General features: G+C 42.2%; 2 protein-coding genes across 4 annotated transcripts; one reads left to right on the forward strand and one right to left on the reverse strand.

The window, feature by feature from the left end:
* The first annotated feature begins 915 nt into the window (after nt 1–915).
* LOC110861435 (LIM/homeobox protein Lhx3) lies at nt 916–24,357 on the forward strand. Of its 3 annotated transcripts, none has more exons than XM_035844758.1 (10): nt 916–1,719; nt 17,453–17,627; nt 17,689–17,723; nt 17,904–18,086; nt 18,365–18,555; nt 18,643–18,647; nt 21,320–21,474; nt 22,832–22,880; nt 22,969–23,126; nt 23,191–24,357. In XM_035844758.1, the coding sequence occupies exons 1-10, from the start codon at nt 1,461–1,463 to the stop codon at nt 23,367–23,369; spliced, it is 1,389 nt and encodes a 462-aa protein (XP_035700651.1). In that variant the 5' UTR covers nt 916–1,460; the 3' UTR covers nt 23,370–24,357. The 3 variants fall into 3 exon arrangements, with proteins under 3 accessions (XP_035700651.1, XP_021966234.1, XP_035700652.1); XM_022110542.2 differs by having other exon boundaries at nt 17,904–18,071; XM_035844759.1 differs by having other exon boundaries at nt 17,692–17,723.
* On the reverse strand, nt 4,529–6,548 carry LOC110861476 (TATA-box-binding protein). The gene is made up of 5 exons (XM_022110592.2): nt 6,413–6,548; nt 5,607–6,203; nt 5,159–5,512; nt 4,984–5,078; nt 4,529–4,887 (listed from the first exon to the last, which is right to left on the reverse strand). Exons 2-5 carry the CDS (start codon nt 6,185–6,187, stop codon nt 4,814–4,816), a joined length of 1,104 nt encoding a protein of 367 aa, XP_021966284.1. The 5' UTR covers nt 6,188–6,203; nt 6,413–6,548; the 3' UTR covers nt 4,529–4,813.
* Nucleotides 24,358–24,947: the final 590 nt, after the last annotated feature.

Below are 24,947 nucleotides of genomic sequence, written 5' to 3' on the forward strand. Positions count from 1 at the left end.
TGTTTCCAGGAATTGGCAATTTTTCTACATGTAAAATGAGGATGCAAATATGTAAGTAAGGAGTTGCAGATTTCTTCAGCCACATTTGTGAAAAGTGTGGCTGAAGAGAAATAATATTTGGGAGTGAATAAATGCATTTTCCTTTTTGGTTGGTTTGGTCTGCTTGGTAGGGCGCATGAGCTGGGGTTTGTGTGCCAGGCAGGGGAAATCGGGCGGAGAAAGTGTTCCCAGCCAACGTCAAGCTCCTCCTGAGTCGGAGTAACCCTCTCAAAATATCCAATTTTCTAAATGGACCAGCCAAAGGCAAGCAGAGAGAGAGAGCAAATATACGCTCCCACCACCACCACTATCTCCATCCGGATGACCCGAATCGCTTGAATTTCGGATTTCGAATTGTTACATGTCCAATGAATTCAAGTACTGTTCTCAAGCAATCAATTCTTGCTTTCTTTGGAACATCCACCAGCCACGACTTAATCCCACACACGTTCAAAACCGTATAAATCTTAAGATATGACTTGGAATATGACCACGAATTCAACCACGATTTTCACTTTATTCAAACCAATCGACATGTACTTTCCATTTGAAATTTCCGTCTGGAATAATACTCATGAGAAGATTCGTAAATAATATTTGGCCAGCACGAAATACAATTCTTCCCGAGGAATGAGTGGAATAATGCAAGTTTGTGCATGCATTTCTTTGAAGACGGAGAAAAGCGTTGTTCTCCTGGCATCAGGCATGTCGAGGAGGCGAAAAGCGTCGTTGTAGGAAGGAAAGCCCAAGCTGCTAATGCTCCGCAATGGTAATAATAATGGGAGGACTGGACGGATGGATATTGCTCCATGCACTGCACACACATGGACGACGATGACAACCACTCGCTCCTCAGTGGAAAGAAGGGAAGGGAAAGCTCGTTGGGCTGGAGGAAGGAAAGCTCTCCGTGTTTGGTGGGCGAGGAGAGAGCGAGAATTTTATGGGAGCTTTTATTGCAGGGAGAAATCGCAGAGGAGAAAGTCCTTTCACAACCCTCGTCCACAGCCAGATCTCAACTTTGTCCCTGGTCTTTTCACTCCTCGTCACTTGTGCTCCAGGCTGACTGCGGTTCTTCTTCGTCGTCGACAGACTACTTATTTCCTCCATTATCCCCTCTTCAAGGTGAAAGTACAAAAGTAGGCGAAACAGAAGAAAAATTAACGTGAGACGACGTCTTCTCGCAAAATGTTTTCAATAATTTAAGACTTGTATTTAAGAATTAAGATTGGACGTCGTATTAGTAAAATCGAAGATACTATGGCGTGAATTTGTGAAGCATAAGTTAAGTTTGGTCAGTTGCAACAAATATGAATTTTATAAAATCCGCAAAACTACTAAAGTTAAACTTTAGATTTGTTAAAATCTCGTGCAATTTTATTGTGATGAATAAATTTCATGCGTGGTCGTGAATGTGAAGGACAATGTGTGCAGCCATGGTTGGGAGTAGTGAACTGACGATGGGCTCCTCTGGCCACCCCCACCACCCACTTTCCCATCCCCACTCGGCATTCGGTCCCCTCGGCTTGCGACCACCCCCACCACAAGCTCACGGCGGCCCACACTCGGCCCTCCACCACCCCGCACTCCTCCCCCCGAGTGGCACCAACGGCTCCAGTCTGCCTGGCGACCCTCCGCCCGACGTCCTCCTCGCCCTCCTCTCCAGAAACAGAGGCCTCGAAGGTAAGCCAACCTGACTAAACTCTTAAATCTCTTAGCTGCGATGGTGAGGTTTCGATTGTACATATGCTAAACTACACTGCATCAAACTGCATCATATTTATGAAACCCAGAAGAAACATCAGTGTCCATTCTATTCCGAGGAGAATGATTTAGCCCCCCTCCACCACTTGGAAGACAACCATTAAAATTTATGACAACTTTCACCTCTCTTTTTCCTTTAAACTTTCATGAATCGAATTATTATGCCAGGGCCACACACATAACGCCCATAACTTTATTTCTTCCTCATGCACTTGACACGAACGATGGCGATCGAGTTAGTGCATAATCTGGTATGATGATTCCTCCCTGCCTGCCACGAATGGATGGGGTCAATGTCAAGGGTTGTAATTAGATTTCATACCACTTTTGGCTCCCCAACCAAAACAAAATCATGTATTCTGGTTTCTGTCTCCTCGCTGTATCGCGTTTTATTTTCGAGAAGCATTATGGGCCTACACATTTCATGTATTATGAAATCTCAGGCAGAGCGTGGGCTAAGCACAATTTTATCCATGGATGTTTAAACCTATTGATTTCTCGTACCAGGCAGCCAAGCAAATTCAATTTTATCCATGGATGTTTAAACCTATTGATTTCTCGTACCAGGCAGCCAAGCAAATTCAATTTGCCTATTCCCACAAGATTACGGGTACACGCTCCGTAAGCAGACAGTCGCCATCAAAGAGCGATTCTGATCTTCGGGATCTCTCTCGCTGTTCCCACTGTCCACAAAACATCCACTGTTTCACAAAGGAGTTGGTTAGTTGTGTTGTCATACTAAATATTAATGAGCATAAATCCTCCATGTAAAGTGGAAGAAGAAGTCTGTGAAATGTTTTGCTGAGGATGGATTAAGGATCGCAATCATAATATCGGAATTACGACTGTTGTATTTGGAGGCTCACTGCGAAATTGTTGCATCTGCTCTTGTAATCGGAAGTTGGGAGAGAATGGTAAATGTTGGTGGGACGCACGTGGCCCTTGGATGGAAGCGTGTGTGTCCAGATTACTATTTCAGTGGAGAATCCTCTGCCAGGCTTTCGTAGGGTGACTGAAAGCCTTCATGTTAAGGGTTAGTCGTGTGCCCCATCCTGACTCTACTTGTTCCTGCATTGTCATGTATAATGTGGAGTTGATGATGAATGAATAGCACCACCACGACCACGCTCATCAAGTCGCAACAATGGGATAACAACAATAAGTCCATGTTCCACCAAAACCTTTATTCCTTGACGGAAATTACAAATTATTCCAACTATTTACACCACCAGAAGCAATCACCCAGCCCACATTTTAAAGAACCATTGTCCGTGGCGTGTGTGTTTTCATTTGCAACTCTCTCTTACAATAATTCAACTCGTTTCTGAATTTAAATTTTAAAACGTGAGACGGGATAGGTGACGAGTGGTTGAACATGGGATGAAGGCAACACGGAGTCTCGGAGGGTGGCCTGGGAATCTGGAATTTACTCTGCAATCTCGTCGCGATTAAAAACTCGTTTGCTTGTTGAACTCAAATCAAGTAGGTGTTACGTATGTACAGCATTGTCCAGAAAAATATTGGGACACACTTCTTGCGATTCGACTAGTGGGGAGTTGAGATGAAAAATGAATGGGTTCACTTCCAGAATTATGTTTCTGGCGAAAGTGTGTTTGGAAATAAAGGACTAATATACGTACATACGTGTCGTATAGCTAACGATGACGAATTGTACGCCCCAGTTTGTTTGCCCATTTCTTGTTTTATGTTCATATAATTTGATCATCTCAAAATCACCACCTCACAACTCTTCCACCATAACACTCCATTTTTCTGCTACAAATGACAACCGGAAATGAAAGCACATTTTATGTTTATTTTGTCTTTTGAAACAAATCGGAAATCGGGGCAAAGGGCAACAGGTGCATCCTGGTCATTGTTCCTGGCTACATTTCTAAAAAATCAGAGTACTTAATTTGATGAAAATTATTAAATTAATAAAGCTGCAGAAGTGTAAAACTGAACGCTTGATTAATCCCTGCTCAATTTCGGCGAATTATTTTATAGCTTTTGCTCACTCACTCTCACGATCACAGTTTTCTTTCTAAATCAATCCTTCCAATATGTTCCCAAGCTGAAACTATGCGAATAGTTAAATATATTTCGTAGCATGAGACATAATCAAACACCTTTCTTAATTGCAACCTGAATTGGCACGTCCTTCTCCCTCCTCATCCCATCCCTTTGATTGGTGATAGGGTAATGAACATGTCAAATTCTGAGTAAATCGACCAAAACATGTCACTCCTCATCAACAATTCATACACTAATCTTTGTTTCACTTCGTCTTGATTAAGTCGCAATGAGTTAATCAACCTTTCGCGTTTCCTCAATTTTCTCGAATTAACTATTTCTCAGAAATGGAAATATGTTGACACAAACGCACACACACCTTTTCCTTGACCATAAATTATCTTGTGGGCGTTGAGCATGTCATGTTGGTCAGTCAGTAAATGTATCGACCTGTGTGGAGAAAGTTGTAAATTTCCTCAACTCTGCAACATTCCCCGTTAATTTTTGTCACAAAAAATGCAACGGCAAGAAAATAATTGTTCCAATCATCAGCTCCAAGAAGAACAGCATCCACACTTGTTCTTTTCCCAAAAACGGAACGTTCTAACGAGATATTTTAACAAAGACGGTAGTGAAAGTTGTCACAATTTTGATTCGCATCACCATCCCCTTTGTAAGTCCGTGTTTTATTACATATTAAATACTTCTTAAGATACGATTGTTTCAATTTTATTATCGGAGAGTCGCTTTATGTATTTCATATACTTTTTATATGCAACAATGTAATAAGATAAGTGCACATTTAATTCTTACCATTGGTTAGAATTGGTATGTAAAATTTCTATTAAATAGTAACAATATATTTAAATAGAATAAGATGAAATTAAAGTTATTTTTAATTTGATGTGAATTTGATCCTTGTTTACGAATGAACATTTTTCCAAAGTTGAAGATTATACTGAATTCGAGTGCCAAATAGTTTCTTGCGATCCTGGCCTTCCTACATTGCATACATTTTGAGGTGGGGGTAAATGATCTTGAAGACCTTATCGAGATCCTTGAAAGTGGTAACTCCTGTAAATAAAGATATTAAATAATTGTAGTGCCAACAAAAAAGATCTCAAATCACTCCCTCCAAAATAAATGTAGGTACATATGATAATTAATTACCTTGTATCATCCCGCTCCCAGTCCGGAACACCATCACATTAGCTTTCGGAAATGGCAAAGCCATCGAAACTCCGGTAAACGAGTCAGGTTCATACCTGTCAGCGAATCAAATGATAAACGTACTTATTAATTAAGTAGATGGATTATTAATGAGCATGTAATTTGGGTTTCTCACGTTATTTGTGGGGTGAGCATTCGATTCTTGGAGAGGTGTCTCAACCTAATCTTGAAGCCAACACTGAAGGTGGCAGAGATGTTTTTAATCAACATTCCAAACGGTCTCACATTGAATCCCACCGACCGAACCATCGCTGTGAACTTTCTCACTGCAATCTTGCAAGCCTCCACCGATTTGGCCCCAGAAACGGTCATCCTGCCAGCCGGGAAAATCATGGCCGTGGCGATTGGATCTTTGAGACGCATGACCAAGGGTGCGAATGACTCGGGATTATAGCTCAAGTCCAGGCATCCATCAGCAATGGCTTTCAGGTCCAAATCTGCTCCCAAGTTCACCGACGCCACCACAGATCTGACAAGCAGTAATATAATAAGAGCAGAATTAAAACACCATCAGTTATCTTTTTTGCTATTCATATAATAATTATTTAATTGCAAGAACTTACAAAACGGTTGGTTCCAACCCTTCCGGCGGCTCAATTGGACTCTGCTTCCACGGAGCATTCTTCAACTTGTGCGGTTCGGGAATGATGAAGTTGTACTGCGAATCAAGTTCGTACTTGGGATAAACAGTGCCCTTCCCATTTCCGAGAATGCCGTTGGCTTCAAAGATGGCAGGACTGACTTCAAAAGCAGGCCGTTGTCGTGGCAGATTGCACGGCACGAAACTTGGTGGATCTCCTTCTCCTCCAGTTCCAATTCGTCGAGCCGCCCGAAGTGGCAATTTCCGAGCTGTCTCAGTCGCCACCAAACTTGGTTTTCTTGCCGACTTTCGTTTGCCCTTGAGGTTTCCTTCAGCCAGTCCATCCTTCTGGCAGTCGTCGAAAAACTGATTTTCTGCTTTGACAGCTTCCAAGCACTCTTTCCGTAGTCGCTTCCTCTTGTCTTGACCCCTCAAAATTGGGTAGTTTCCAGAGTCGACGCGGACAAGTTTGTTGGGAGGCCACCCGTCTTCAAAGTCATCCAAGGAGCACGCATCAGGACTTTTGGGCTCATCCTTCACGGCCAGGTTTCTTTGCGTTGCCATAATGGTTAATTACGACCTGCAAATAAGTACAGGTGTGATTAATTTATCGCAGAGAGAGGGAAGACCGACTACTTGTATATTAAATTCGGCAGCAGTAATATCCACCTTCTAATAGTTGCAAATTGCAGCTATTAGAAGGTGGGAGGGGAGACCAATTTACTATCTAGCACCTACCTCCCCCCAATGTGACTTGCACTAATAAACTAATTACTAACGGACATTTACCTCTGGCTGTTGAATTTCACAAAATTTGTTGAGGAGTGCAAAAATCCGTCCGTCGTTGGCTGAGGCTGCTCGGCTAATGGTGATGGCTGACGTGGCACTCGACTCGTGGCAGAGTTTGCAATGAAGCACCACCAGGCGGCGCAGCAATCAGGATTGGCCACTTGACACGTGGACTCAAAATCAGTCTCACCACCTTGAGATTCTCAATTTGAGACTCGTTCCGTCTTAAAATGCGCAACGGCTGAGGGGTCCGTGACCTTTCTCTCAGTCGCCAAGAAGGTCGGCTCCATGAAATACATATCTAACTGGAAGGGGAAACAAAACTCTATGGGGAAACAATCCTCATGCTTTTCAAGTTGCCGGTCGTACGACCGACGAGAGCGTAGCTCCTTTAGTCATCCATGGGTCGGCTCACACGTCAAAATCATTTTGAAGATTATTGCGTAGCCCTGATTTGGACAGGTTGATAAGTATACGCACCCAGTGAATGCTAGCACAGATTTTTGAAGTTTTTTTTTTGCAATTCAATAAAAAGTCGGATGCCTGCATGACGGCATATACAACACATACGAAAATTGTAAATTAATTAATTACTGTAGCCTATTCAATTTTTTAAGCCAAACTTGGCTTAAAAAATCATCATTTAAAACTTACAGGAATAGTACAAATTATGATTTTTATGACCAAAATGGTTGAGCGAGTTGAGAATGAAATGATGGTTTGGTTGGCAGAATTAACACTACTCTCCATCTTTACATTATTATTAAGGGGTGAAAGCCCTTTATAAGATCGTTATGTCCGTCTGTCCGTCTGTCTGTCCGTAGCTCCGATAACTTTTGAACGAAAAGACATAGACACTTGAAATTTTGAACGTAAACTCCTAACGTCAATAGAGAGGACGAGTTCGAAGATGGGCACTGTAGGTCACACCCATCAAGGTCAAAAGGTCATGAAATGTCATTTAAAGGTCAAATTGCATACATGCATCAATTTGAATTGAAATACGGATAACACACTTCTTTCACCCCTTGGTTACATTCGTTGTGACGGTTTATTTGTAATTGGGACAACGAGTGGTTCCAACAATTTTACATAAAAACAAAAATCAATTCGTGCCATGCTATCCCATGCATAAATTTTATACAAATAATCTTCTGAGAAATTAACCGGCAAATAAGATTTTGTTTAACGTTGGTGTAATTGGTGCCACCAATTTGGTATTGCTTCCAAATTTAGTGTGACTTTTTTTAGTTTAAGGCAAAACATCAATTAATCGGAAAAAACTCGTATCTTTTCAGCAGACCAGATACTGATAGATACTTCATCCGTCAATGGTATTACTCTTTTTGTTGTTCCAATTTTTCGATTAATGGACAGAATGATAAAGCGGAAACATGAGACTAATATTTCCTGAATTTTTCTTGGCTATTTGATAGAAATAAAATAAGAGGTCGATGCTCTGCTGCTGTTTATTCATGAGTTGAAAGTCGGAGAGCTATTCTTGAGTATTTAGAAAGTAGTAGAAAACTAGAAAGAAGTCCGTCAAAAGTAAGACAGACTGAGGATGAGTTGCCGGTCCCATTGTGCATGAAAAAAGATAAGATGAGATGATTACGCGATCCCCTCCCCTTCGTCCCCTTCGTTCACCAAACCCATTCAACGACCACCGTCGAGGGACTTGATTAAAAATCTCACTCGTCCCAATCAACATATCCTCTCCTTTCCCCATCCATATAAATATATATTTATCATCTAATATGTACCAATAAGCTGGATTAATTCCACGAAACTTTTTCTCAAATTTTGATCAAGATGATAATTTTCGCCACAAAAAAAGCATTAATTTTAAAATGTATTCATTCATTTTCCACAAACTGTAAATTCCACTATATACAAAATGTAATGCTGCGAATTATCCGTATTACTTATATTCCTCTGCGAAAGACAGGAGGTTTCCAAAGTTGAGTTGAATTAATGATTTTGTACAATACGAAATTATGCATCAACCTTTTAATACAAAAATTGAAGGAAATAAGCGAGTGAATAATTGATGAATTGAGTAATAAGTTTTTTGTTGGATTGTGTCGTGGGAGTGGTGGTCAGAGTAAAATATTAAATTCCATTTAACCTCTCGCCCTCTTGCATGATGGGGATGAAATTGAGATAAATAATGAGATTGAAATTTAATTCTTTTCATCCAAACTTTCATTATTCACTCCTCGCTCATCATCATTCCATTTATTTTCTCAAATCCGGGAAGAAAGTTAATATGTACGTTTATTGAAAACCGATAAATTGCAATTCCACGACGTCGAGTGGGTCGTTATCACGGTGAGAATCTAACCATTCGAATTAAATTTCTGCCCAATTTCTCTACACAATTATATCTCCGATTTAAATGTAGGTTGAGTTTGTGGGCCGTAATACCCATAAATAGTTTAATTAAGAAACTCGTCAGTTTTCTGGGTCTATCAAATCAAAGAAATTAATGGGATACGACTTTCTCGTGAATAAAATATGCAATTTTTTAATTTCTTTAGCGAAATGAATAATAATTTGGAAGGTAAATAAGAGAGAATGGTTTTATTTAGGTTCGCTTAGTTCGCCTAGTTTTCAGGCTTTGGAATATTTTATGGGTGGGTAGGTGGACTGGATTGTGGGTCAAAATTGGCAGGTGCAGCTAGTCCTTGTACTTTTCTCCACTTCCTTGAACCAAGCGAGTTAAAAAATGTGTCCAAAAGCTCCTTACTTCCTCCTTAGTGTCTCTTCATCTTTCAGCGTTTTTTAGTCGGAGTCAAGTCGTTTGAGAGAAGGTGTAGCTTTTTTTCTTGGCATATGAGTTTCTTGAGTTGGTGGGTGAGAGAGGTTTAATTAAGCAAAGTGTCTGGTCGGTCCATCTCCTTCTGCCAAGAGGCCAAAAATGTTCTCCCGGTTGTTAAATGCCACAGCGGGCCACCGAGCTCACGAGCTCTCTCTCTTTCGCCCAATTAATTATGTAGCACGTTTGGACCTTTACACGGCCGTGGGCAGGCCGTTAGAGTGCAGTTGGAAACGTGGAAATGGAGGCAGCAGGACGAGCGTCCTCCTCCCTCCCACTTCTCTCTCCCTCTTTCGACGGAGGAGCGGCGATAATGGGAAAGTCACGTAAAGAACGTCGGAGAAAGTTGGTGTTATTATTCCTTTTTCATTTTGTAGCTCACCCGGGAATTCAGAACGCCTCCTTTCCAACGGATCAATACTCGTAGTAGCACAATTTCATAATTTGCAAATTTTATTGCCCTCCATTGTCTTGTACAATTCATGTGCGTGCGTCCCTTAATTAATGACGGATGGACAAGTTCACCATCGTTAAGATTGCTCTTTCGCATGTGGCATGAATGTCAGGAGTTTGGTGGCAGTCCTAATAAGCCACGTATCAACGACTGTCTTTGCTTTTGAGAAAAAATCCATACAACTTGGACGACTCGAGTGGAGAAAGTATGGAGAAAGCATAATAAATATCTGCCCAAGATGCGCTATTGCTTTGTCATTTTGCACCACCACCACTGCGACTACTTACGTATACGCTACTTCTGTGCTAGTACTAGCAGCAGTGCCATTGAGGATAAAGTATGGCGTGGTGGAGAGCAATAAAATTTTGTCAACTGTTTCCTCAAAGCCCGGAGGAGGAGGAGGAAGGAGCAGTAGCATCACATTAAAGTGATCTGTCGTTAGTTCTTTCTTTCCTTCGCCGAGTGCTCTCTGCTCCCAACAGACGCCAAGAAGCCTTTCTCCCAGTCTTTGGTCTGATTCTCCTCTCCACTTCTCCTACGAGCCAGGAGACGCACAAAAGCCATTTCCCGTCCGTCCGAATGGAAAATGGACCTCGAGCAGAAGTAATAATAATCAGACACATTTTACCATCAATTTCGAAAAATGTATGCAAGGTGCCCTCCGCCGAGGTCATAGTAATAATCGGGTGGAATTATGGAATTTAGGATATTACTTATGCCACCACCACCACTGCCTCGCCACACGTACGATCTATGCACAATCTGCCACTAAGCAGGCAAACCATTCGGATAATTTCTTTAATGCTATCCGCTTCTGGTTGGAAAAATTACACTTTATTTTCCGGAATAAAATCGTGGCTAAGTGACCATTTCGTTTCGGGCAGAGTCATCATCATCATTATTTCCATTAGGAGAGTAGCACAACTTTAGGTCTGCCAGACCCGCGCCGCACCCAAATCACACTAAATATATGGATTCGAAATCCAAATGGATGCATGTTGAACATGGCAAAGTGTACGTACAGCACCAGTCTGAATAATAATGACGGTGACAGGTGGTTGGGTCAAGTAAAAGTCAAACTGTTCACTATTTATGTATGACTTTTGTGCTGCACGGTCTGACCAAAATCCTTAAAAGCTTGCTGCCCATTATGCACAATCAGCGACGGACAATTCATCAATTCATCAAACCGGCTGACGATGAAAACTGTTTACGTTCTTATTCTTGCAATAACGTGTTCTCTCTCAATTTTCAATTCGATCGAGACAAACAATACGAATTTTGTCTGCGTGCTCTGCAAAGTTGGAAATGCAAAGTTCTGCATTTATTTGTATTTTCCTGCAAAGGCGGAGAACAAAGGGAGTCGAGGAAGGATCACAATGGGATAAATAACAATCCGAGTATTTATTACGGCCCATAAGGGACCTCGGCAGCATTTAGCAGTGAGGGACAGGAGGGAACAACAAGTCAGGGGTAAAAAGCCCATATGGTGTCCTTCTCCTTGTTCCACTCGCCCGTAATAGCAGTAATAATAATAATAAGTGATCTGGATCAATTCAATTTCAATCGTCCCCACTCCCGTTCATATTCGAACCTCTATGCTTTCAGTCCCAAAAACGCCGTCCATATCATTTCGCATAACTAGGGAAGAAATCAAATCATGCAACACAATAAAACGTGATGAATATCATTAACGTGGACAAAATTAGCATCAGGATTTGTGGCCAGACTTTTGGTCTCACCACGAACAACAAATAATCCGGAATGGTTTAGCGAGAGATGCATTTTTTGGGTGATGTCCAACCTCTCCGTGAACCGTGTCACTTCATCATTATTAATTTAATCATGGCTAAAAGCGAGCATTGTGATGGACGTGAACTTGACTAAATAACTCTGTTAAAAGGTTTCGATAACATGCTGTGGGTATTGGAAAATGAGGGATTTTCTTACATTCGGCTGGTCTGCTGGTCTACTTCATGGAGAGATAAATCATAAATACGAAGGGAGTTGAGGAGCGGTGGTGCATCGAACGGTTCAGTTTTCTTTCTCACAAATTGACATATATCCATCCTTCATCCTGCACTTTGTAGACTTCTGTTATTATTTCACTTCTGCGTGTCCTTGTCACTCGTCTTCCTTCTTCGGTCGCATCCCCGTCGTTGAAACCAACTTTTTGCTCCCCATGTGTATGTATGTACATACGTTCGGAATATCCATCTCTCCGGCACAAGAGAGAGAGTTTCTGTACGGGTGAAAGTGGTGGTGGTGGTGGTGCGACTCTCTCTCGTCCCACCCACTTCAATCTCCTTGATTAGAAAGTCAGGCAGGGGAGAGGAACGAGGAAAGGCCTACTGCCCAAAAATCGACCCAGCCAGCCCAAACTTGTACAAATCATCTTTCTTCTTTCCCCGTCGTCCTTTCACGAAACAAATGCTCTTACGTAACTTGTTCAAAGTTTGGTTGTTGGAGATGATAACTTTTGTGAGCGACTGCATAAAATATCTCTTTTCTCTCCTCCAGCAAACACAAGGACAACAAAGGCGATGGCTGAATGATGCATCTTCTTCTTCTTCTGGGGAATAACTTGTTGAGCTGCGTTCAGTCCGGCCATGCAGTTGTCCTTCTTCTTCTTCCTTCCCCCTCGACAAGCCTCTGTTTGCATATTATTATTATTTTCTCCTCTCAAAGATACTCGAGAAGACCACCCGTATTGTAAATAAAGAGCTTTCTCGTAAATACTTTTCAATCCCAGAATTTGAAAAAAAACATAAGCCGTTGACTAAACCCATACCACCCATACCGCAAAATATAACCTCCATTATTCGTCTTCTGAGGTCCATATAGTTTGTTTGTCATGCTTGTTTTTTTCATACTTTTTATTGGTTCGAACAACAACATGGAGCAAACGAACCCATTTTCGGTCTCGTTGTGCTTGTGGACTTGAGTGTGTGGTGGCTGAACAAGAGCGAGTGACAAAGGCACAATGGGAAAGGGAAGGAAGGAGAGAGGAGTCATTACACTAATGAAAACCGGAGGTGCACACCTTCCTTCCTTCCTTTTAACAACTTTTGTTCCATATTTATCCCCTTTCATCCACGGAAATAAATTCAATGCACATTTTTACAAAGTCACATTTCATCTCTCTCTTGGCCACTTGACAAATGGAAAATTTGAGACGAATGGCGTTGCTTGCGTAATAACACTGCGCGAGTTGAGATTGGGGCAGGTCGCTGAATTTTGTTGGAGGAGTGCTCCACTAAATGCTAATTAATACGCAATGTGGTCCATCTGTGCTCCTTTGAGCGTCCAAAGTAAAAAGTAGCAATGCCAGCACCTCTTGAATTCGTACGCGTGCATGGTTCGTGGTTTGAAAGGGACTGGTCCTCATTCATTCATCATGATACTGATTCCCATTACCTTATCAGGTGATCACATCTTGGGCATTAAATAGTTAACTTATTGCCCAGATGGTGTCCCTCCTACATTGCTGCTCCTCTCTCCCCACCGCGGCCTCCCTCGTGCTCGAGATAATCCACAATTCACCACTGTTTATGACCGTGTCCATAATTATAATTGCCGTGTGTGGCGTGGTCATAACTTTTCGTAATGCAGAACAACAAAATGTTGTTCAATACTCATCGAAATCCTCCTTTGTTTCAAGTTCAAAGCATTTGAGTTTCCGTGTGCAGATCGGAAAACAGGGTGTGGCGCATATGTATTTATGAACGTGGTGCGTCACGCATGTAGTGGTCAGTGAATCCTCGAGTCTCATCCACCCCCACCGACCGACCGACTGCATGTCCAGCCGAATGGGCCTGCATTTGCTGTTTATGTGCAACAAAGGATGGATTAAAGGGAACAAAAAGGAGATTGACTCAACATGAAAAGGGCGATTGTACGGCTGTCGCAGTCAATGCGACGACTTAAAGGGTTTCATTATCAGATTCCTCGCAGAACAAAACAACACCTGCTCACTATTTATACTTTCAATGCATAATAATCCAAATCAAACACTCGACAGTTAATACACTGGACTTACTGCCCGAATGAAAAGAGATAATTATTTGTGATCCTGCACATCATCACACGCATTATGACTGGCTAAAAAACTAGGGGTCGTTGTCATTTTTTGCTAGCTGTGCATAATCTTCACTGCATGCTAACTATGGGATTTGATTGAATTAGCCTAGATTGGAGTGGCGAGGAGCAGGGAGGGAGCGAGTGGATGGAGATGACAAAGTATTTATTGGGTTGGTGTAAACATTTGAGCATTTAAAAAGTGGAGGGCCCTTGAGGACACGGACGTGAAGTGGGGTAATCCCTTTGAGAGAGATAAAGCCATAAAACGCTCCACTACATGCTCGTGGGGCATATGAGACGACTCTGGCCAAATCAGGCCCATCCATCCCTCCGATTGTCACGCTTTGTCAAAAGTCACTTGACTACATTCATTCGTCCGCCTCTCTGCCCGTCGAGGGGCCTCTGCAACAGATACCAGGCTCCTGTGTACACTTGGGATGATGAAGCAGCTCATTTTTATCAATTACAAAGTCCATGATTTATTACTCTGCACACGAGGGACGACCACCCTTGATCCAGTTCGTTGTTTGTGATCTTATCGGAATAGAGATGAATCTGACCTTATCTCCGCAACCATCGCTTTTTCATTCCGAATAGAGCAGCACCAATGTGATGAAGAGTGGAACAGTTTGTTAATTGATTTTTTTCGCCACTCAGCACTCGCATAATACACATATTTCCTAATTGACAACTGTTTACTCCTGGTCATGGAGTGTGACTTGGGTGGGTGTGCGTAGATGGTCAACCGAGGAGAAAATTGCATCAAGATTTTAGCGATAATTCTTTCCTATTTGGATCATCATCGTCGGTGGCGATGGCTTTTTTAGGCTTAAAAATCTCACAGATATCGAATGACATGGGCAAACAGAGAGACTGAATCATTATCTTTGTTGATATTCCGCTCAATAATTTGTCCAAGTCGAGAGAGTGGAGGAAGGAGTTGGTGAAAATAGGAAAGGGTTGAGTTTTTTGGCGTGCGTCCATGCACCTGACTGATTGCAGGATAAAAGACGGGAATTAAGATGGCACGTGCAAAACACGCGACTTTCTCCCTCCGTTCAATCGCTTTCAAAAACTGTTTGCTAACTAATTTCTTAATGTGTTTTGGCTCAGGTGATGAATGCAGTGAACGGGTATATGTATGTATATGGGCACATACGGACACCATTGTGGTAATGAATAGCATGACCATTTCCCAATAAAATTAAACAACTTTAACAATATTTCTGACAGTAAATTAGCTTCTCAGCTACGAGGCATTGATTCCCCGGTTTGATATTCAGACGACAACAAGTGGATTATTCGTCAAATGCCGTGTTGAAGTGTTGCGGGTCTTGTCGCACGTGTCCAGGGCGGAAGACGGAAGTGGGCTTCAATCCGTTTGTTCCGGTTCGTTGTTCCACCAAAATCTCACCGCTAATCCGTCGCCCGTTGTTCCCTCCACTCACAAAGGAAAAGCTTGGTCGTCGTAGACCCGTGATCGTGGTGCAAGGATGGATTGTGTTGTCACTCGTTCACGCCATTCACGAAATTGTTATGCAGCCGTGACATGTACATAAAGCTAATGTGCAGCATGTAAATCAAGGCTTCAGATATTGGAAATTGTGCCAGAGGACGCGGTAGACGAACGTTCGAAGGCTTAGGATTCCTTAAGAGAAAAGTGTGTAGGAGAGAAAATTAGTTTTTTTGGTAAAAGGACAAAGGAAGATTTAACTTTGTACAAAGAGATCAAAAATCCCTCTGTCTAGAATAATTTGTAGCGAATTAGTTTATGCAAGGAAAGGTAGTGGATGAGAGTCTTCTTCTCTCTAAGCTGTCTGCGAGCCTGGTCCTCCTCCTCCTGCAGATTTGCCTCGAAAGGGAGAGACAAATGAAGTACAAATTGAATCTGAATTCCTCCGAGGTTTCATCCGCTCCCAATTTTATTCTTTCTCAACTCTTCTAAATAAGCTACTAATGCTGGAGTAGCCTAAGAGCCAATAAGGGAGCAGCGTGTTTGTGCAGCGTGGAGATTCATCCACTTTCCAACTCAAAATCCTTGCTTTTTTTATTCCCTGCCCACGAGGGACTTGAAATCCTGCTCCTGAAAAGATATGCAATGGAATCAACTTAATAATAAGCACTTGGCAAAAAAAGTGACTGAAATTCCAAGTTTTGATTGCGCCTATGACTAGTTAGAAGACGGTAAATAGTAAATATTGCATACAACAAAACGGTGAATATGCTTCAGTTTAAAATTATGAGAAGTAGTTATCATACGGTCAAATTTCTGAGTAAATAATTGCAGTTTTTTTACAAGAAAAATTATGGAAAAGCGTGCTTTTATAACAACAAGAAGAGAAAGTCCGCAAGAATGCATGTACACATGTGCGTGTGTATCATGCACCACACATATTTTTCCACAATAATGAAGTTAGTCTCAATTTCACAATCTGATTAAACTCATTCATTCGTTGTATTAAATTATGAAAAGGAAAACACACAGAGTTAAAGTTGGTTGAACAAGTGGTGCATCGTACAATCTGCTGGTGGCGAGGTATTCACGATGGGCCAAATATTCACTCTGTCCCTCCGTCCAAATAAAGCTCTGCTGTTCTCTTCTCTTGGGTGGAATGAAATAAAATAAAGGGTGCTCCTCACAATAATTTCCACCCCACCCGGGCATTAGTTGGGAGGAAAAAGGGTATTAAGCCCAACAACCAGGGACCCACACCGACTGACTGACTTGCTTGGCTTCATCATCTCATTCTAAAATTTCACCCTTCTCAGCCTCCCAGCCAAATAGAAAACAAAATATGAAAATATGTATAAGCAAACATGCATATTTATTTATACCCGTCATCATATTTGCCCATATTTTCCGTCCAATTTTCCACCGTACGAAAAATTGGCTCAATTCGACTCACAGTGTTACGTATGCTCACGTGGTGCAATTGCATAATTGGAAATTTTTGAAAGAGTTGTAAGCAGCCTGTCCGCCCTAATGCGAAGGTCTTATGTTCATCCTCCTTCCAGTGCAGAATATGAAACCGGATAAGTAAAGGCTTCCGTATGTTGGCTGGCAAAAAAGGTGATTATTCCGACTTGAGTCCATGGATGGGATTACTTGTCGATATCCCACTAAATACTGACTGCATGTACTCGTTAATGGGTTTGGAATTAGTGGGGATCAGGAGACTGCGGAGGGACGGCGAGGAATAAGGGAACTCGCAACAAGGGATTAATCCATATTCCAGCCTCGCAACAATCCACTATGCATTCACTGGGATGGAAGGCACACATGTCTCATCATCACAGTCGACAGTAGGAGGCTGTTGGTTAAAGCGAAGGCTCCCTTGTCAAGGCTACTCATGGTCAAACATGGTCTCTCGCCCAGTCTCATTTTCCCTCAAATTTTGGACATTCTCAGTTGTGCAGTGAATCCGTCATTTTCGTCGATCTGAAACTTCAGATTAGTCAAAGTGAAAGTTGAGACATTTTGCATGTCATGATTTGAGAGTTTGGTGGTGTGATTTGCAAGAAATGCTCAACGCATTCCTTAAACAAGAAGAGAAAGTTGAGGATTCCTGCTTTGGTGAGGAATCGTCCCTACGAAGGAGACTGAAAATCTACTTTTTGATTAAAATATTTAAATTAGTACTCACAGATAAAAATAAGCTAATGTCATGTTCTTGGTCTGTTTTTGTAGCGACAATCCCGCGTTGTGCCGGTTGCGAAGGAATGATTCTGGACCGTTTTATCCTGAAGGTGGTGGATCGCACGTGGCATTCTCGCTGTTTGAAATGCTCCGACTGTGACTGTTCCCTCTCTGACAAGTGCTTTCTCAAAAATGGACAAGTCTTTTGCAAGGAGGACTTTTTCAGGTATAAATGTGTCTCATGTTTACCCCACTTACGCCCACTCATTGAAGTTTTTCTCAAACAGAAGGTTCGGAACACGATGTGCCGGTTGTGAGCAAGGTAAGCTCTTTATCCTCGGCTCGTTTCGCTCTCTTCCATCCGCTAAATGAACACAGTTGCGAAAAACATGGTCAGATCTAGTCGCAATTTGCTGAGCTTTTAGTCAAGAATTTTACTGCTATTAACACATACATATGAAATAAAAGTTAGGCTGACGTTGAAATTGGGATTGATTGGCAGGCATTCCTCCGTCGCAAGTGGTTCGAAGGGCTCAAGACAATGTTTACCATCTCCAGTGCTTCGTGTGCATATTGTGCTCCAGACAACTCAACACGGGGGACGAGTTTTATCTCATGGAAGATCGCAAACTCGTCTGCAAACCCGACTACGAAGCGGCCAAATCGAAAGGTCAGCAGTTATTAGGTTCGCTACAATACGCTAATTGTGATACTTATTAAACTTAACCTTTGAAATTGATGGAATGAAATTTGCACACAGTTTTTGGTGGATATTTTAAAACCCAGAGTTTTCTATTGTCCAAAATTATATGAAGAGTTACGGTGTTTTTATTTTCATCAAAGTGTCTCACTTTCCCCAACCACGCTCTTTGTCCATGTGATGATAAGCCACCACTTGTGATTGTTGTGTGACTCGTAGCTTATCATGATGATGATGATGAGCGACCTTTCTTTTTGTCCCAGTTGAGGCGAACGGATGTCCCGACTCTGGCGGCGACACGCCCAACAAGCGACCAAGGACAACCATCACGGCAAAGCAGTTGGAAACGTTGAAAAGTGCTTACAACGCGAGTCCAAAGCCTGCGAGACACGTCCGAGAACAACTCTCACAAGACACCGGCCTCGACATGCGGGTCGTCCAGGTTTGGTTCCAGGTAAGAAGCATAAAATTATACATGTTAGTTTTTTAACGTATTTTTTGACAGAGTTTAAATAACTTTGTGATAATAATTTTGTTTCAGAATCGGTATGGCGCCACTTTCTTGAAATATTTCTATTCGACAAAATAACAACACCAACAACGCCCTGACTTGACGCTGACGTGACTTTGGCTCATAACTCAGCCTCGGCTGGAGGGAAGGCGTAGTAGTCTTTCGTCTCGATGATTTCCTTCCTTTTTTCTCATTTTTGTACAGAAATTGGTCTGCAGACAGGGTTGTAGTTGTGCTGGTTGAACGCTGAAATAAGTCCAATCCATCCAACTACATATTTGTCATGTGTGTGGTTTAATCATACTTTGCTGGCCAGAAGTCCGACATCTTTTCATACATTATCCGGATTTGTATGCCAGTAGAATTGAATGGAAGATAATAAAAGGACATGTTCTTCTTGCTTTCACCGCCGCCATGATTAATCCAGAATTGAATACGCGACTCCATTCAGTGGGAAATTGAAGGATTGACGTCTCATCATCATAATGCTTATCCTTAGTAAAGTATGCATACGGTACAGTTCAATCCAATCCAACGGACTCTGGAATTGCTATGAATTGAATGACCAGCACCAGAGACGCATATTATTGAAGCACATTGGTACGCGTGAATTTAAGGACCCTGACTTTCTCCGTTTTGTGTCCGTAAAGCACTTCTTCACGTCGACAGGGAATCCTCCGCATTTGCACGGGTTCTGATGGGGAGACCTTAAAATATAATCCCCCTCGTTCACCAGATTTTCCTAGTAAATAAATCCCATGTTGGATTGGATCAGCAGAATATTTATATCAATACATATGCACGCACAAAGGGGCTACGCAGAGTTCCCTCATTATCAAAAGTAGCTTATCTAGTAAGACATCCATATTAGTTTTTATTCGGGGCAATGTGGGATTTATGTAACTGCGAGGATGAGTACACGATATTTGTTGATGATGCTTCAGGACTTTAATTTATTCTCGAGCACATGCCCTTTAATTCCAATTAAGTGACAGTACACAGACAGAGTGAAAGTCAACTGTCCAGACCGTGGGTTTTGTTACTTTCGAGATGACGTGGTCATTATGTGAGACAACGGCAGAGCGACCACTATTGTTTGTTTACTCTTCTCCATTGTTTGTCGAGTCAACAACAATGCGAGGCAGACAGGGAGAGAGCATTAAACTGGTTGGTGAGAGCAGTATGTTCCGTACTGAAGTCTGAGCCTACGTTTGTAGCAATGCCCAATAAAGGTTTATTGGTTCACTCGAAAAGCCATATCATCTCCTTCTCCACTTCTGCTCTATTTGTTTATTTGTTGGCTACATGGCTAAAGGGCTACTCAACTGGAAACATGAAATTGGTCGTCCTCCAGCTCGGAACTTTCCCTTCGAATTACAAACGTCCGAAATCAGCACTTTTCATTCCCTTCCGTAAAAAAACAAAAACTGGGAGTAAAAGTTGGCTGTGACTTTTGTCAAGTGTGCGTGCGTGAGAGAGAAATATGCTCAAAAATGGAGGAATTTGGGAAATTTTGAGACTTATTGTCCTTCCACTTGAAAAAAATGCAAATATTTGTCGAGAGCGTATTAACTTCTCTTCGGGATGGATGGAAATCTATTTGTTCAGTGAATTGAAGGATGGGAAGCCTTGAGACTGAGGGAACTTGGGGGTCGGTCCGATCGGGTCGTTTATTTAACTTTCTCCAACAGTTATCCCATCAACTTTCTCTTATACAAATTACTCCCATTCGAAATTTACTTTCACCATTACAAAATTCCACTCGAAATTCCCATTCGTTTCGAATCTCTCTCATTCCAATTGTTGAAAAGCACATCTGAGTTCTTATTGTCCAAGATCTACCACACGACGTCTAGCACAACTTTTACCATTTCATTTCCAAACTACAGCGAAATATTCTAATACAAGTTTTACGAGGAAAGTTGCTCCTTCCAAGTTTAAAGCGGGTTTCGGCCTGTGCAGCATCTATCTCGCCTGAGTGAGGTGACGACTAAAAGTTTGAATGCCAACTTGTGAAAGTTGGCTTTCCTCTTCTCCGCGTTCCCTTCTTGTTGAGATGCACATTTGTGCTGGCCTTTGTTTCGCTGGCTGGTCTTGTTTTGCATGTGTGATCTTTGCATATCTCGGACTCTGGTGAATTGAACGTGCTCCATAATTCGTCAGATATCGACGCCGTAACATTGAAGGAGCCATCAATATGTCTCCCTTTCTCACTGCATGAGCAAGACAGGGATCCACCAGCGGGAGGAAGTCGACCGAATCCGGGCATTTTCACCGAGGGGGTTACTTACCACATTTATCCTTACTCCGAACGACTTGACTTTGCTTTCCTCCTCCGTCGTCGTCGTCGTCGTCCTTTCTCTCCCTCCTTCTCGCCTTCTGGATATGCAGGCAGGAGAGCATCGTGGAGTGTGGACGGAGGGGAAAGGAGAGAGAGCGAGAGAATGGCTCCTGCTGGGTGCCTATGAGAAAATGTAGACGTCAGACAAAACACCACGACTTGCTCATTCAAATGGTAAAAGTGACAGAAGGACTAAAACCCAAAGCCCGTCATAACAATAGCCGCTCTTCTCGGCCTCGTCTGACTCGACATCTCGTGACGATAGACTTACAGCGAATAAAAATGACACATAAAAACTCGTGCTGCTAAATATGTATGCAAATGAGCTCTTAACCATGTTTCTCGTTGGTGTGTGTGGCTTTTCAGGAGAGCGAAGGAGAAGAGACTTAAGAAGGATGCGGGGAGGACGCGTTGGGGTCAATACTTCCGCTCGTTGAAGGGCTCCCGAGGAGGGGATGGAAAGGGCGACTTGCTGAAAGACATGGGTGATAAAAGTGACTCCGAATCCGGATTTAATCACAGTAAGACCACTCAGTCAGCTCAATTCACAGGATTTACATTCTTCTGTGCATGCACTTTCCCCATGTGTAACTTACATAATATTGGGGCTGCGCTGCTAAAATAGGCACGAAGGGTAAACAGTGAACACACAAGAATGCACTTCACACTTTGTTCAACATAATCAGGCCAACTTTGTGACGAGCATGTTTAAATCCGAGTCATAAAGATTAATGGGAATGGCGTCGTTGAAAGGGCTGCTCCGTTTTACATACCTCCATCCACCCAGAAAATATGCAGTCTTCTTATGGACATAATACCGCCGCCAAGAGATGTGTCTTTCATGATTCTATTTCCAAACTATTATTGCCACCAAGTATATTATAGAAATAATGACTGCCATATACCACGTACGTGCATGTAGCTCTCATCATCAACACCAGCCCCGAATCCTCACCAGCCGACTGACTTGGTGTAAATAATCCGGGCATTTAGTGTACACTGCTGTTCTCGGAATAATTGAATTCCCAACAATTTAGCTTTTATGCATGGCTCATGAATGGGAAACGCTTTCTCGCATTGACTCGGCTGTGGTGATGGTGGACGGACTTGTTAAGTGCTTCCCATCTAGCTCTGCATAAAATAAACCTCACTCGGACGTTTATCATTTGTTCCCGCGTGGAAGAATATTCCCCGATAAGCAATTCATTATTATTCCCCCTGAGCAAAAAAGATGGAGGGGTGCAAAGGGGGCGAGCTTTCATTTCGGCGTCCTCTGCGTGACAATTGCAAATGCGCCTCTGATACGTATTGAGTTGTTGACTTTTCTTTTGCATTCCACAAAAGAAAGTGAAAAAATTGGGGAATTTGAAAGTTTTCTCTCGATAAGTTTTGACACGTTGGCACGCAGGCGGCGAGAGTCATTCTTCATTCAGACGGGAAAGAAGGAGGACATTTGCATGACATGAATTTGTCCCGAGTAATTTATCCCCACGTAGCAGGGAGTATATTATCATGTCGTGTGTCCTGTTTAGGGGATAAGTTTATTCATAATGGGACAGTAATGCCACATTCTGCTGAATAAGAAAGTGCGAGCTATGAGTGAAGCCCTGCATATTTTATGACGTGCTTTCCACCTCCTCATATTCCAGCCCAATGATAACATGTGCATCTTCCTTCTCCAACCTGCCCACAAATATTTATGCGTCCCATCGAATGCGACCCTTCCGCTCGTTCCTTGCCCATTTTGTCATCCTCCTGGAGGGAGTGTTGACTTCTACGGTCTAATTCTCGCTTAGAACACACTCCAGATTTATGTACACATGATACGCAACTAAAGTTTGTCAAATTAAAGCGTCCTTTTACTCATTTTCCCTGCAGGTGATGATTTAAGCAGCAACGACGGTTTTGTAGACATGCCGGAAATGAGGTACCACACAATCGCATCTGTCGATTTGAATAAAATCAGAAAGTAATGCATTTTAGGAAATTTGTGTGAAAATTTGACTTATTTTCAGTCGACCCCAAACACCGAGTCAACATGGGACTTATGTCGGCTCGGGTGGGTCCCCATATCCCGGAGGGCACGAGTCTGGTGGGGGCAGCAGTGGGGGCAGCTCCATCCATCACTTTCCACACTTTACACCCGACGGAATTCCAGTCTACCCGCCGCTTGGTTAGTACTTAACTCGCACATCTTGCCGTTAAATGATGCTCTGAAATGCGTGGCTTTTGTGCAGGTGGGAGCAGCCAAGTGGGGAACCCGGTAGTGTCCCCCTCCCCAGTGGGAGGACCACCTGGTGACATTGGTCCCCATCCGAACGTGCCACACCATCCCCACTCTTACCAAGAGTACCCACCCTCGCCGGCCTCTTGGCTCAGCGACGTGGACTCGAACGCCAACAATCCGCAATATTGACCCTCGACCTCTGCTTCTAGTTTGCAAAGATCAACTGGAATCAGAGTCTCGGTTTTACGGAAATCACAAAGTGCAAAGTCAAAAAGAAGAAAATGAGCCAATCCCATAAGCAAATATTGACCAAACCAAACCTATGCCACGCCCATCACAAGTACGCATTCACCTCCCAGACGATGACGACGACGACACCATGTTAACCCCAACCTCTCCTCAACCCTCTCTTATCGTCGTCTCTGCGTCTCGTCCATCAAGCTGCATAATCAGTCGCATAATAATATAAATACTATTCAGAACCTTTATTACACAATTATTAAGCTACATATAATCAGAGCATGACTAACTTATACTGATAAGTGCATACATATGTAACTGTATATATCTTGATAACCAACTTGTCTAGATTTATTAAATCAGAAACACCGTCGTCATATGAAAACTAATTATATTCATTTTCTACCACACACCCACTTTCTCCTTCCTCGACAAAAACCCCAAATTTTCTCTCAGAGCAGCAACAGAAACAGAGCTCATTAATTAAACTTAATACTTAGCTTGGGCAAAATGTAAATATGGATTCAAAATTACTTAAATGTGAGTCTAGTCACTAGTTCAGTCTACCAGTCAGTGTGTTTACGTGGATAGTCAGCAGAAAAGTGGGTGAATTAATACTTAAAATGTTATTATGTTTTACAAATTGGTTAGTCTGTAGCGTGTCAAATCAAAAATAGTGCAAAAAAACAAGAGAAAGCACAGACTACAAAAGATGTGTCCGTGTTTACATGAATCTATTTACAACAAGAAAGAGCTAGTCATTTAATTCATTTACAGGAATCGTTATTATTCCTCGTACGGTACACCCAGCCAAGGTCCCACCCACGACACAAAACCCAACCACCCCTGAAGCCATAAAGTGTAAAAGTGATGATTATGATGATGAATTATTTAAAAGAAACCCAAATAAAATGTGATGAGTTTCGTTGTGAATTTATTTAAAGGATTTGAATTACTTGCATATATTTGACATTCGAAAAACTTTAGGGTCCGAGGGAGCATGGATGCAATCCAACGCGATGCGAAGCAGTGATGGACTTTTTGAAATTGAGACTAATTAAACTTCATGAGACTGATGATTTTATGAGGCTTAACCTCACGTGTCCCACTTATTAAATCTCAGCATTCGAGTCTAAGAGTTTATGGTGAATGGAATCTAGACCTCGGACCGTCGGACGTAGTTATAATACGTCTTCCAACACTTCAAGCTCTGCAACTGGTTTATGGTTTTTAATTAATTTCCGTTTTACGATTTGTCTGATTATGCATGACTCTGTTTAGTAAATTAAAGCAGTTCCCATTCACGTATAAATAATTTGGGCACCAGACAATAAGTAGGTACTAGTTGTGCATGCTTATCCTATGTCATGCAGTGTTTCTTGGCACAAAATGTGGCTATCGATAAGCATACGCCTAGTTTTTCTCGTTATTTTCCTGAATTTTGTGGGTGGCATGAACCCACGTTATGATTTTGATCCAGAAGATTATTCTTTGACACCGTCTCGCCCAAAACTCCTGTTCTCAAAT

The sequence above is a fragment of the Folsomia candida genome, unplaced genomic scaffold (assembly GCF_002217175.1).
Source record: "Folsomia candida strain VU population unplaced genomic scaffold, ASM221717v1 Fcan01_Sc042, whole genome shotgun sequence".
NCBI classification, from domain to species: domain Eukaryota; kingdom Metazoa; phylum Arthropoda; class Collembola; order Entomobryomorpha; family Isotomidae; genus Folsomia; species Folsomia candida.